This window comes from Podarcis muralis, chromosome 4 (assembly GCF_964188315.1).
Source record: "Podarcis muralis chromosome 4, rPodMur119.hap1.1, whole genome shotgun sequence".
NCBI lineage: Eukaryota > Metazoa > Chordata > Lepidosauria > Squamata > Lacertidae > Podarcis > Podarcis muralis.
The window spans coordinates 84,871,441-84,885,886 of record NC_135658.1 but is presented as its reverse complement, the minus strand read 5'-3'; the positions used below and the strand labels follow the sequence as shown (position 1 = coordinate 84,885,886).

The following is a 14,446-nucleotide window of genomic DNA, read 5'->3' as shown; positions in this document are numbered from 1 at the left end:
AATGGCTATTTTATAATGCCATTCATTTTTAACCAATGCTTTGTACAAACGATAATTCAGCATTCATAAACAGTTCTTGTTCAACTTGAATCAATACTCCCATATTAAAATGCTTATGCAACTGAAAACAGGGGTGGACTGTGTCCCCTTTTGAAATATGGGTGAAGATGGAGAAATATGGATCCTGGGATATGCCTCCATGGACCATAACATCATAGGCAGTTTTAGACCTTGGATTTAATGGTCTCACAAGGTCTCCTTCGGGCAGCCATGTGTGATATTTTAGTTGTGAACCACGTCATTAACATTTAGCTTCTCCCTGACCTCACCGCTGCTATTCCATGTTTTAGAAATGCTTCTTCGTTCCTGATATGCTACAGCAGGAGAAAGCTTGCCAAGCCCATTAAAAAAATAATAATAATAATACTTTGATCATGTGTGGTTTTATATTTCGAAAACATTTCAATCATCGTAGCATCATGATTATGCTGAACACATTTACCTGGGAATAAGCACCACTATGTTTTAGAAAAGGGTAATATATTCTAAATTCAAAACAATAGCGTGAGCACCTGTAACCAGGTACATGCCTAGCTGGCTGCCTCCTGACCAAGTGCAGATGTTAGGCCTGTTTGTCCCTGCCCCCCAACAACTGCAACTCTCAGGGTGGTCCTGGGGGAGGGCCTTGCAAACCCTGGCTGCACCTCTGTATAGAATTACAAGCCAAGTGTTAATTAGCATCAGTGTTAATCACCGTTGAGGACAACAGACTGCCCTCCTAACAAGGATTTGAAGTCAGCTATCAACACTGGTGAATACAGAACTCTGGTTATCCTTAACCAAGATTAATGTCGGTGGAATCTAGACACAAATAAAAAACGTTGTGGAAATGTTTTTTTTTAAAAAAAGTTTCGAAAAATATATTGAATTTGCCATAGCTCACCATCACCATCTAGTGTCACATTTGTATAATGCACTTACAACACACTTAAAATGTTTTATTAGTACAGCTGTATCAGCCCTTTTATGTGCTTCAGTTTACCTCAGGCTTCCAACGAAGACAGTTTTTTTCCAGAAAGCTGCCAGAAGTATCTACCTGGCATTGGACTTCCTGAGTATTATTTTCATATGCAACAGAAACTAGAAGGTTGGCTTCTTAACTAGCTTTTGAACTGACTTACCAGCTCAGCTTGGACCCCAGCTCTATTTGATATTTGAAGGGTGTGACGTTCTTTTCCCACGTAAACAAACGTTTGATTAAAAAATTCCTTCCCAAAGTTTATATCAATATTTTTTAACTCGGTTGTGTCAAAAGTGAAGTAGTCTGTCTATAAACAAAGACAAAATACAATGAAACAGTTAACATTCCTTTCACCAAAGAACTTTGATAAAGCTCAGCTTGCCTCTTATATTACAGATCACAACAATTACAGCTACACACAGTGCATGTGAAGTTCATAGGGTGTTTGTTTTTGTTTGTTTGTTTGTTTGTTTCTCTCCCTCCCTCTCAAAAGAGGTAGTAAATCAACACTGATGTACAGTGGTACCTCGGGTTAAGTACTTAATTCGTTCCGGAGGTCCGTACTTAACCTGAAACTGTTCTTAACCTGAAGCACCACTTTAGCTAATGGGGCCTCCTGCTGCTGCCGCGCTGCTGGAGCACGATTTCTGTTCTCATCCTGAAGCAAAGTTCTTAACCTGAAGCACTATTTCTGGGTTAGTGGAGTCTGTAACCTGAAGCGTATGTAACCTGAAGCGTATGTAACCCGAGGTACCACTGTAACCCTTTCCTTCTTCTCATAACATGAAAAACTGGAGCATAACAACCTTTATGGTAATCCAACCAGTGGTGGAGGAAGGGGGCGGTGTGGCGGTCCACGACAGGTGTCACCACTGAGGGGATGACAAAATGCCGGGCGGCACTCACCGCAGGGCCTGCAGTGCACCCAAGCCATGCATCTCCTAGGAGAGACGAGGTGGCTTGAGTGCATCCAGGCTCCGCGCTGCTCCAAATGGTCCACCAGCCGCCTCGCCATCAGCTGTAGGGCGGCTGAGTGGGAGGAGGCAGGCAGACTCCTTGGAGGCCCCGTGGAGCATCCTACCCTGGGCTCAGGGCACACACCGCCCCAGGTGCCCAATCGACTTGCTCCGCCGCTGAATCGAACTGAGATAGACCTGGAGCTAAGGTGGATGCTGTTAATAAAACAGGAAACCAAAAACAATATTTGGGGATATAACAGAAGCACCGGTTCCACGATATAAGAAATTGCACTCCATTTAGGTTATCCTGTACAAACTATCGCATTTTAAGAAGGATAAGCAATAAGCAACAATTCTACAGAATAAGTTTTACCCAAAGTTGACCCATTGAAATTAATGGACTTTAGTCCTGTTCATTCATTTTAATGGGCTTATTCTAAGTAAAACTTAGATTGGTAAAACCACCCTTAGATTAGAAAAAATATGAATGAAGGGAAATATTTCTGTTGCAACAGGAAATATGGAAAATAATTGTTTTGCCTAGCTACTGAAGCCAGTGCTTTTTTTCTGGGGGTACTCAAAGGTACACAGTACCATCACCTTTTTTCCAGATGTTGTGGCACTTACAGTAGCAACTTCATGGTGAGCACCTTTTTTTTTCTTAAAGCAAGCACTGGCTGAAGCTGTCCCAAGAACCCTATAGGACATTAAAGTGGGATCTAAATGGAATTTCAGTGTACCATTTCCACTTTTGGACTATTTAAATCGCATACCATCCACCAGTGAAAACACCAAAACATGAATAAATGGAATAGTTATTACCAAAAAAAGCACATGCCACAGATTCAAATAATATAAAAGTTAAAATTAAATGCACAATTAATTCTCAAAACTTACTGAATTTGCAGGACCCACTTCAGCAGTCTGATTGGTACCGGCAAAGTTAACTGTTGCACTGGTGTTTCCCATATTTATTATTTTGATTTGGGACTGGCCTGCAGCAGGAAAAACTGGAATAGTTTTCTGTAGAGGAAGAAAAATGTGTAAAAAGAAAAGGGTCGCCTTTTTTTAAAAAAAAGCACCTCTTTCTTTCCCAGGGCAAAACCATACATTAAAAGAAACACCTAAGGTTTCCAAATCTTTTGTTTTTCATAAAATAATAATATGGAAGCAAAGTCATTTGCTTAAACCTTCCCACTGCTACTGATTTTCTCCGGCAAATCCCCAGGCCTTTAAAATAGGTGTTTCCCCTCCTCTCTCTCTCAGCTGGGCTCCAAAGCATAGCTGTCAACTTTTCCCTTTTCTTGCAAGGAATCCTATTCGGAATAATGGAATTTCCCTTTAAAATAGGGAAACCTTGACAGCTATGCTCCAAAGGCAAATTAGTCCATTTCAGGGTAAGCTGCATAACTGAGGAGGAAACGTGCATGGAAGTATAATGGGTGGGAGAAAGGAATGACTAACTCACCCTACGTTTCTCAAATTCTGCCCTGCAAATGTGTCTCTGCACATATGGCCAATATTTAATCACATATAAAATAAGAAGGGAGGTTGCATGCCACCCTAATCTCCAAGCAGTGCGAAATTCTAGGGATTCTAGGCCAGTGTTTGTGTTTCCTTTGGAAATGAAGCAGAGATCGTGGTGTCCTTGTGATATATGCTTTATTTACACATATATACAACCTGAGTCTACAATGCAGGGGTTCACAGCATCAACACCCCAAGAGGGCCTGTTTCCTCGACAGCCGCAGCCTTGGATTCAAACAGGAATCAAGCATTGTTCTGTCTCTTTTCAGCTTACTGCTTTGTCTCTAGCAAACTAGGCTCTGCCTCTCTCTCTTACTAACTATTCACAAGTTGAAAGAGGGACCCTCAACTGTTTCCCATTTCCCACAGAGCCCCTTTTTTTGTTCTCCTGACTGGAAAAGAAAGAGAACCTGAAAGAACCAAAACTGACAGATCCTTCTATCCCTTTTCTCTGTAGTATTTTATATCATCGTATTAAAACCTGAAGCTGCCTTAAGACAGGTCATCTGTCAGTATGCCTAGTACATTATATCCATTTAACTAGATATACTGGTGCTGTAGCGGATGCGGGTGGCGCTGTGGGTTAAACCACAGAGCCTAGGACTTGCCGATCAGAAGGTCGGTGGTTTGAATCCCCACGATGGGGTGAGCTCCCGTTGCTCGGTCCCTGCTCCTGCCAACCTAGCAGTTTGAAAGCACGTCAAAGTGCAAGTAGATAAATAGGTACCACTCTGGCGGGAAGGTAAACGGCGTTTCTGTGCGCTGCTCTGGTTCGCCAGAAGCAGCTTAGTCATGCTGGCCACATGACCTGGAAGCTGTATGCTGGCTCCCCCGGCCAATAAATCGAGATGAGCGCCGCAACCCCAGAGTCGGCCACAACTGGATCTAAAGGTCAGGGGTCCCTTTACCCTTTACCTTACTGGTGCTGTAACTGGAGACCATCTGAATGCAAAGTATGTCCTCTGCCACTGAATTGTGGCCTTCCCTTCTCAGATGAATTTTGACCCTATTCAACTCCATGCTCTCCAAAGTGGTCTCTTGTTTCCCCCAAAAATATAATTCACCCTATCTTTTCAGCATCCCCTCGTATAAGAATTCGCTAAGAAGGATGTTGGGGGGGGGGAGCATGTTAGAGATTTTCAAATTTTCATAGTATGCTTCATTTGCAGGATTTGGTATTTCTGTTTGTCTGATTCGTATAAACAATTTTTAATACTTCAAAATCAAACCTCTGTTCTTTGCCCTAGTGGTGAAAATGAAGACAAAAAGCTAAATGGTTAGGTCTTGCTAGATTTTTTTTTTACTTACGTCTATCTGCACCTGCACCACAGCAGCAACGACAAATGCCAAAGCCGCCAGCAACATGCCGACTGTCATCTTCCTCAGAGGCCTGGTGAAGGAAGAAGGAGCAAGCAGATTTTCAGAAGCATACTTGGCTTGGAACAATGACAGGGAACTCTCTGAAACCCTCCAGATATTTGTTGGACTAGAACTCCCATCATCCCTGCTCACTGGCCGTGCTGGATGATGCTGATGGGAACTGCTGCCCAGTAACATCTGAACAGCCACAGGTTCCCTGCCACAATTTGAAATTTAAACCCACGGCTGCTTACAGGTCTTTGAAAATGATTGCAATTGCCCCTTTGCACATTGTAAACTATTCCTGTGAGTATCTTAGCAGTATTCTCCAGTAGTCCATGGAAAAATTACTTGCAAAGATGGAACTTATTAAGTATCCCCATGGCTTTTAGGGTCTCTATAACACTAATTACTAGCCTAAATTCTCGAGAAAGCCACATTGTTTATAGCTTTTTCACTACATTATTTATAGCACTTAAGGAAGATGGCAGGCTCAAAGCTCATTCCGGCCACTTTCAGACATCACAAAATCTTCCCTTGGCATATGAAGCAATAGCCCATAGAATAAGTGCTCTAGTTTTAGTTATGGATGCCCATCAATGAAGCCACATTTTTTTTCATTTGCCTGAGGGTAAGACCAAAATTCATCTGAAGATAATTTCCAGGAATTTTTTCTTTGTGTGGTTCTGCCTAAAGTTTGGAGAGCAATTGTCATATTAACAATGTTTTTAAATACCAACCCCACCTAGTCTGTATGTTTCCCCCACTGCCGCCCAACTTGCTGAATTTCACCACATTCACTTACGTGAAATTAATGTGACACTTCTTAATTAGAGGATAAACAACAGCATCTACAACTGGGACCATTATAACAATGAGGATTGGGTTTACAGTCTGTTGAGAGGAAAGGGGAAAAAACACAAGAAAGTTAATAACTTTCAAACAGTTCATATAGAGGTCGCTTGAAATAGCTGAAAACATAAATACAAAAGCTTACAGCACCTGCATCTGGTCTGGCTGAATCTGAACAGGGCCCTGGAGAAAAAGAGAGAGATGTATATCTTAGTTTTAAGGTACTTGTAAGTTGAAACTTTAAATATCCTTGCCCAATCTAGCCAAGAGTATGTATGCATGTACAGCTGGATCAGACCAAATTCTGTCTATTATTATTATTATTATTATTATTATTATTATTATTATTATTATTATTATTATTATCCAAACATACAATCTAAGATCTGCCCAGAGCTCAAGCAGGTGTGAAAGTTTAAGAAACAACTTACAAAATCTCCATCCATTGTTGTGGCCTGCAATGTCCATCGTGATCCCTTTGAAACAAAACATTAGAAATTTATTTTAAAAAGCAATTGTCACTAAATACCTTCAGGGTACAGTAAGTGTCTGCAGAATACCAAAAGTATTTGCTGTACTAATAAGACACCTTGTGTCCATGTTGTAAAGAACAATGGGTAAGAAACCAAGTAAGTAATTTTTTATCAACAATGCCAAAAGGCAAGAACAACTAATTTTTAGAAGCTTTTGCCAGCCTATAGGCATACCGAAAATAAAAATAACACTCAGCAAATAACTTCTAAGTGGACAATCAGAGGTGAAAAAAATCTGCTGTTCCTTCTCTCACACATAATCACGTATGTTACATCAGTGGACACATAATTAATTAATTTTTTTACGAGTAAGATTGTTCTGCCGGCTGAAACACCTACCAATAATAATGAAAAGTATTATAACAAAAATATTGAAAAAAATAAACAGTGCATATCCAACAGTACATCATGACTTAGATGGGGTGGGAATGGGAGCTTTTTAAACACCTGAATAAATTGTTAACAACTTTCTTTCCAAAGTTACCTGCTGATCAAAAAGTGCCCAAAACATGGGAAGAGGAATATACAGGAACAGCACTCTTAAGACCATCTTTGTCTGGGCAATAAGTCGTTTCTATAACAAAGGAGTGAAACAAATCATAACAATAATTAAATACGAACTTTTTAAGAATGAGGTTTTCCATATATAGATTAGAGAAGGTAACAATGCTCTTCAGAAATACCAGTGACCAACTCAAAGGCTAGGAAAGGAAGTTGTGGAAGCTGGATTTATTAATAGTCCACCTGGAGAACGACCCATCCCCTTATCACAAAGCGACCGTCCTGTAACTCTTGATGATCAAAATTATTGGAATTCAGAGAAAGATAATCCCAGGCTTAAAATTATGTCAGAGGGTAGAGTCTCAGCCTAGGCAGAGCCCAAATGTGCCAGAACAATAAGGCTGATGAGATGACACAACTGAGATACAGAATATAAGAAGCACATTTCCAACTGCGGCCAATTTGGACCACACATAATCTAGGCTGCACAAGGAGGAGACTACTGGTTCTGTTTCAGAAACAATGCAGTATCTTTATCTGCCAAAGACTGGATCGGTAAATTAAACACCAGATCTCCATTGCAGATTAGGCACAACTGTCTCAATTGCATTTATTGATTTTGATCTTCTGCTTCCCTTAGATCATCTTAGTGACTTACTGGACATAGAAAGCTGCCATACACTGTTTAAGGTCTTAAGTGATGCTTACGCACAGAGCCCTCTTTCTTTTAATTTGACACTAGTTCAAGCACTTATTTAAATCTCTGAACTGTGTGGATTCAGATCTTATTTGATGGCTGTTGCCTTTCCAATCAGCTGTAAATCCCTGTGTGATCCACTGGACTCGGAAGCAACAGGCAGAGAGATTTTACAAAGGGTTCAAGATGCCAGAAGTCATGGAATCTCCTTAAATTTTGCATTGTTAAGTATAAGGCAAATATGTCATATAAGGGACCAAGTTTCTAAGCTCTCTGAACAGACAACTAGCACAACTTACATCATACTTCTCGCTAGCCCAGTCCAACCAGTGCTCCCTCTTGGGGTATTGCTTGCTGCGATGTCTAAATCTGTTTCCAATAGAAAACTGCAAAGAGACCATTTAAAATTGGTTAAACAATGTTGTTGTTTCCCCCCAATATTATTTTCACAAATTCTTGTGGAAAGGAAACTGCTTCCCAGCAGACCGAAATGCAAAATGAAGCAAAGACAGAAACACTGCCAACAGGATATGGCAACTGTCATCATTGCTCACCTCCCCCTCCTTCAAAGGGTTTACTGTAAACCGTTTGAGCTATTTTAGTAGCTTTATTAATAAAGTTGTTGCATTTTAAATGCAAATGTATTATTTTGTACTTCACAGAGTGATATCAGCAGAGACCTCAAAACCTCTGTTTTCTGTACTATATACCGTAATTTTCGCCCTATAGGGCACACTGGCCCATAGGGTGCACCTCGTGGGTTTTTTTTGGGGGGGGGATAAAAAAAATATTCCCCCTCCAGCCCCCAGAACAGGCTGCTATCCGCAAGCCTTGCGGACATCTGCCCGAAGCACGGTTGTTGCCCGCAAGCCTTGCGAGCCCGGCGGGAATTTCCACCGGGCTCCCAAGGCTTCCGGACATCTGCGCGAAGCACAGGCGCACACCGGGGTGCGCCCCGTGCTTCGGGCTGCAGGCTGCTGCCCGCAAGCCTTGGGCTCCCAAGCTTCGGGCTCCCAAGGCTTGCGGATAGCTTCCCGACGCCTCTCGCTCTCCAGGCTTCAGCGAAAGCCTGCATTCGCCCCATAGGACGCACACACTTTCCCCTTCATTTTTGGAGGGGAAAAAGTGCGTCCTATAGGGCGAAAAATATGGTATATGTCTAGATGTAGGTGCTATTGGCAGCTGTTAGCTTTTTAAAGATCGCTTTTCCACAATGTTTCAGATAATCTAGATCAGGGTTTCCGAATCTTGGGTCTCCAGCTGTTTTTGGACTACAACTCCCATCATCCCTAGTTAGCAAGACCAGTGATAAGGATGATGGGAATTGCAGTCCAAAAACAGCTGGTGAGTTTCCCAAGTTTGGGAAACCTGATCTAGATGTTCCTGACAATTCCAGAGTGGCATTTAGAAAGAACCTAGAAAAGTAATTCAAACTAAAACTAGGCTCCTATGTTAAAGGCATTAATCTCTGTTAATCTATCTATCATCTATCTATCTATCATTCATCTATCTATCTATCTATCTATCTATCTATCTATCTATCTATGTAGAATTATTGTAGGGACTTATAATGTAATCCTAATGTTTGACTGTGTGCACAACATATCTTTAAAGGAAATTATTATCCTTAAATAATTTTGGGCTCTGTATTTCACCCCTCACCGTTACAGTTCTCAGCAAACAAACTACAGTGCCTAGAATCCTTCAACGGGAGAAATGTGCCTCAAAGGTGCTTTAAAAGTATAGTGAGTACACAGCATTTGAGTGGCATGACCACTCAACAAGCGCATTAACTTCAGTTTTAAACTGAAGTTAGTGTAACAAACTATTCTCTCTCTAGGATCAAACTCGGGGGGGGGGGGGATGAAATAAAAAATCAATTATTAAATACTTAATTTTGTGACACTTAACAGTTGTCCTTGAAAATGCTAGCCATGAATTGTATATCGCTTACCGTAATACATTTAGCAACTCGAACCATTACGTTGCCTTGAGGTTGAACTTTTTTGTACATTGTGCTTCCAACTATGAACACAACTGCAGAGAAAAATAAAGAACACCAAGATTTGCTGAGGTTGTAGCAATCTGCGACAGGGCAAGACCATGCCATGCAAGGAGATCCACGATGCATAATAATAATAATTTATTATTTGTACCCCGCCCATCTGGCTGGGTTTCTCCAGCCACTCTGGGCAGCTTCCAGCAAAACACTAAAATACAATAACCTATTAAACATTAAAAGCTTCCTTAAACAGGGCTGCCTTCAGATGTCTTCTAAAAGTTTGGTAGTTATTTTTCTCTTTGACATCTGGTGGGAGGGCGTTCCACAGGGTGGGTGCCACTACCGAAAAGGCCCTCTGCCTGGTTCCCTGTAACTTGGCTTCTCGTAGTGAGGGAACCGCCAGAAGGCCCTTGGCGCTGGATCTCAGTGTCCGGGCAGAACGATGGAGGTGGAGACGCTCCTTCAGGTATGCTGGACAGAGGCCGTTTAGGGCTTTAAAGGTCAGCACCAACACTTTGAATTGTGCTCGGAAACGTACTAGGAGCCAGTGTAGGTCTTTCAAGACCGATGTTATATGGTCTCGGCGGCCACTCCCAGTCACCAGTCTAGCTGCCGCATTCTGGATTCGTTGTAGTTTCTGGGTCACCTTCAAAGGTAGCCCCACATAGAGCACATTGCCGTAGTCCAAGCGAGAGATAACCAGAACATGCACCACTCTGGCGAGGCAGTCTGCGGGCAGGTAGGGTCTCAGCCTGCGTACCAGATAGAGCTGATATACAGCTGCCCTGGACACAGAATGTACATTACATTAAGTTTATTTGGTCCACAGGCCATAAACATCAAATACAGTGTAGGTTATCAAGAGAAACCACAGCAAGAAACAGAGAGAGGGAAAAAGTGAGGGCTGGCACTGCACACAAAAATACATGCACACAGACTGAACATGAGAGTATTACAAAACCCATACACAATCAAAAATAGTTAAATGCAAACAATTTGAACTCATCTTCCTTTTAATAATCGTGACCTAATGTTGATGGTTACAGGGAGCGGGTGGAGCCCTTTATCTCAGGGGTGGAATCTGCCATTAAAACTAATATGTAGAATTCATATCATATGAGTTTCCCAGGTGAAAATAATGTATTGAGGAAATAAAACAATAACTTATATTCCTGTGCAAATTACAATAGAGGGAAAGATATGTAACAACGTTTTGGCTGTAACACTTTGACAGGGAGAAATTCTCAAGTGCCAAAAGGCAGTCTGGTAAATCAAATTTTCATAACAGCTGACGAAGTCACTTTAAGATCTAGTACAGAAATCACAGCGTTCAGAGTTTAATACTTTCACAACTTAGCTCAGGTAGGAGCTGTGGCAAAGGAGTTCTTCCTCATTGACATCTAACTCATTTCTCCACCAAAAGCTTCACACAGGATGACACTGTAACTGCCCGTAAGCTTCAGCAAGAGATACCATTGCAAAATACAGAGGTTTAGGTCTCCACTGGCAGCACGAAGCATCAGGCCTCGTGACTAGTATCTGGATTCAGTGGAGGGAGGTTGGTTCATTAGAGCGAATGGGACCACTAACCTCAACCTGCCTTCTTACAACTAGTCTAAGGGGTGGCACTGCTTCCAGCTCTGTGTGGCCCTTGCAGAATTAAGCAGAGAGGAGGATGTAGACAAAACTGTAATTAGTCGCCTCTGCTTCTCGTTGGCTGTAGCGCCACCTACTGTTGGTCTCCCCACCTTGTACCCAACCAATACCAATAGGCACCAACCATCACTACCGGGGTTGCTGAAGCGAAGAGAGAATGTGTGCCCCTGAGGACGTAGGACTGGCCACACACCCTTCTAACACCCTTTCCCCCCTCCAAATAAAGTCCTATCCTTGTCATCCTTCCACTTTCTTTACAGCTGTTTTTGTTTGCTAACTCTTTCCCCATCTCCTCTCAGTTCAACATAGCATGATATTCCTTCCCAACGACACACATTTCATTTTTAGCCACCCCAGTTCTTATCTCCTCTCTCCCACCCACTCCTTCGTCAACACCACATTCCTCCTACTAAGTCTGACAGCTTCCCAAGCATTAATTTAAGAACAGCAGATTCCTGGCGTGCTGCTCCAGAACCTAGTGTAATGTTAGGGTTTGCTCACAAAAAGTTTACAGGCTACTGAGCACTGCCTCACTGGAGGAACAGCCCTCATATTACAGACTAAGGCTGCAATCTGATGAGGTAGACCTATGCAGATGGGAAGATGAGGGGGTTGCTAATCCTTTCTGTCAAGAAACTGGACCAGTTGCTTTTACTTTAGCTGCGGAAAAGATGTGGGAGCCTGCCAATTTCAGAGCTGGGTCTAAAATAAGGCTTGCATGGACATAGATAACTTGCATTTCCATAGGTTATACACAGCTGATCCAGATAGGATGAAACAAGGAAGTGGGTATGGGTTCTATCCAACTAAGTTATACTCAGAATAAATCCACTGGAATGGACCCATGTCCATTAAATTCAGTGGGTCTACTCTGAGTAAATCTGATCTGATGATCAACAGAGAGATTGCATCCCATTTCTGATATTTCTATTTTAATAGTGCTACTACTTTTTTATTTTTTAGTTTTATTTTTTTAAAAACCCTCTTTTTCAAAATTGCAGTGCAATTATATTCCTGTCATTGTCCATCCTACCCTTGCCACCCTGCAGGTAAAAAAACGTTAAAAATCAATGAAGAAAGAGCACAATTGCACTCTCTGGAACCCAGACTGCAACAAAATTCAGCAAATGAGAGTTAAAGCCAATACGACAGGTAAGTGGAAAATGAAAAAGCATTTGACTTACACAGTGCAACAGCCATTAGTATAGCAGGAACGCCGAATGCAAGAGGGTAACATTTTTGCTTGACGTGAATTCCACATTCCACCCCTAAATCGAATAAATAAGCAGTATATATTATCATGACTCTTTCCTTGAGCAGAAGCCTGTGTAGGCTACATTTTACCCATCTACTTCTGTCTATCCATCTATCTATCTATCTATCTATCTATCTATCTATCTATCATCTATTTATTTTCTCACACATATTAATAGTAACCACTATAGATATTTCTCAGGAGGAGTCTCATTCCAGATTTGTATGGGAGAGAGTAGAGATTCTCAGTGAGGTATGGAAGCATGCTCCTCCATATATTCAGGATTACATTGAGGGGGAAAGCCCTGTATTTTATGAACATTTGGTACAATGACTTTATGTTTACAAAACCATAATGTTGATACTACTAACACTGGCAAGTTATCCTCTGTTTTCCCAGCCAAAAGATTTGTACCTCTGCCATGCATAGGCCCTTTTAAATGTTGCTAATGATGGTCTCCTTACTACACAGAGCCATTGGCTTGCATCCAACAGGACCCTGCAGAAGTGGAACGAGATCTTTGCCCGACAAAAGAGGTGTGTCTCCATTTTATGCCTCACAAATCTCCATGCTGCACCACGCACTTGCTAGGCAGTCCCTTCACCCTCCAAAAAAAAGGAATTGTAGGGTGGAAGCAGCAGTGGAATTCTGTTCACGCAGCTCAGTGAATGAGCCAGAGGCAGAGATGCTTCTAAGGAATAATTCTACCAATAACACAATGGCCTAACTCCTGCTGTGTCATCACTAAATGGCACACTTCTGTGTAGACTTTTGCCCAGTCTCCTTGCCATCATTTTTTAAGGCTGCTCACAGACAACCTGTTCGCTGCGCAAAGTTTCTAGGGAGGTTAGACGACACGGGCTATTTATTAGGAATTCACCTTGATTTGTTTTGGGGAGGTTTGATGACATTGTGTCAAGCAAGTTATCTCACGTTTTCCAGTGCCGTCACTTTCCTTATCGCTAAAAGTCTAAATTTGTAGGGAACTTTATACTTGCACAACCTGAATTTGTGATTGAATCCCATCTGAAAATACCATATTTATGCAAATCTAGCCATCAAATCTAATGCGCACCTCAGTTTTCAAAACCTTGAAACCCAAAAGGTATTATCTGGCGAATGTAAAGGTGCCATCAAATCCAATGCGCACCCTAATTTTCGTGACGTAATTTGGCAAAAAAAAAGTGTAAATTACATTCAAGTAATTACGGCAGTAGCAGTCTGGACACACCCTTAGAACCCTGACCCTGATGTTGGTTGGTTAATATTCTCTCTCACACACACATTAATTAGAAAAGCAATTTTTACCTCTAAGAATTGGTGTGATTATAGTAGAAAGAAGGCTTCCAGCATTAATGGACAGGTAGAATATAGAGAAGAACCTATTTCTTTGTTTTTCCTGAAATACAAAGGAGAACATTAGTGTAAAATATCTTTTTGGAAGCCTATTTTTGGGAAAGCACAAAGTGCAAAGTAATTGCTAATTCAGCTAATGGTCAGAGAATAATGACCAAGTGCTTGGCTGTGTGGGCTTTAGTTTTTACAGTATATGCTCATATATGCTGGCATCTGTCTGTCTCAGGAGACAAATGTCCATCTGTACATGTGTGTGTTTGTGTCTGTGTGTGTGTGTATTTGTTTGTTTGTTTGCTTGCTTGCTTGTTTGTATACACACACACACATACATACATGCATACATGCATACATGCATACAGGCAGGGCTGCTATAAATAAAACATGCTTTTGCAAAACCACCATGATAGATTTTAAGAAGCAAATTCTACATTTCAATTTAGTGTTGTGACTTGGGTGGATTATTATTATTTGGACAGGACAGGGTTAATGGAAGCATAATGACTACAAACTGATACTCCATAATAGCCGTTGGTAGAACTGCCCACGTCTTATGTTAGGGAAATTACAGGGAACTAGGTTAGGAACTGGTTGGAGAAAATTTCTCATCTTCATTCCTTCTCCTCCTGCACAGCAATACTCCAGCGAGATGGAGAGGACAAGGTAGGTGTAAGTGGAAAAAACCAGCAGAAACATTTTCAGATATGAGTTTTAGATGAAACAATGAGACG

The 14,446-nt window shown here is 41.5% G+C and overlaps 1 protein-coding gene across 1 annotated transcript in view; it reads right to left on the bottom strand.

The window, feature by feature from the left end:
* Positions 1-14,446, bottom strand: part of SLC15A1 (solute carrier family 15 member 1) — a 37,506-nt gene that overhangs the window by 8,227 nt on the left and 14,833 nt on the right. Inside the window, exons 7-17 of the mRNA XM_028728268.2 lie at positions 13,671-13,761; positions 12,292-12,375; positions 9,404-9,486; positions 7,749-7,835; positions 6,736-6,825; positions 6,150-6,194; positions 5,869-5,901; positions 5,672-5,760; positions 4,816-4,897; positions 2,878-3,003; positions 1,182-1,328 (exon numbers count right to left, since the gene is read on the bottom strand). Of these exons, the coding sequence (XP_028584101.2) occupies positions 1,182-1,328; positions 2,878-3,003; positions 4,816-4,897; positions 5,672-5,760; positions 5,869-5,901; positions 6,150-6,194; positions 6,736-6,825; positions 7,749-7,835; positions 9,404-9,486; positions 12,292-12,375; positions 13,671-13,761 (957 nt within the window). The remainder of the gene's footprint in view (positions 1-1,181; positions 1,329-2,877; positions 3,004-4,815; positions 4,898-5,671; positions 5,761-5,868; positions 5,902-6,149; positions 6,195-6,735; positions 6,826-7,748; positions 7,836-9,403; positions 9,487-12,291; positions 12,376-13,670; positions 13,762-14,446) is intronic.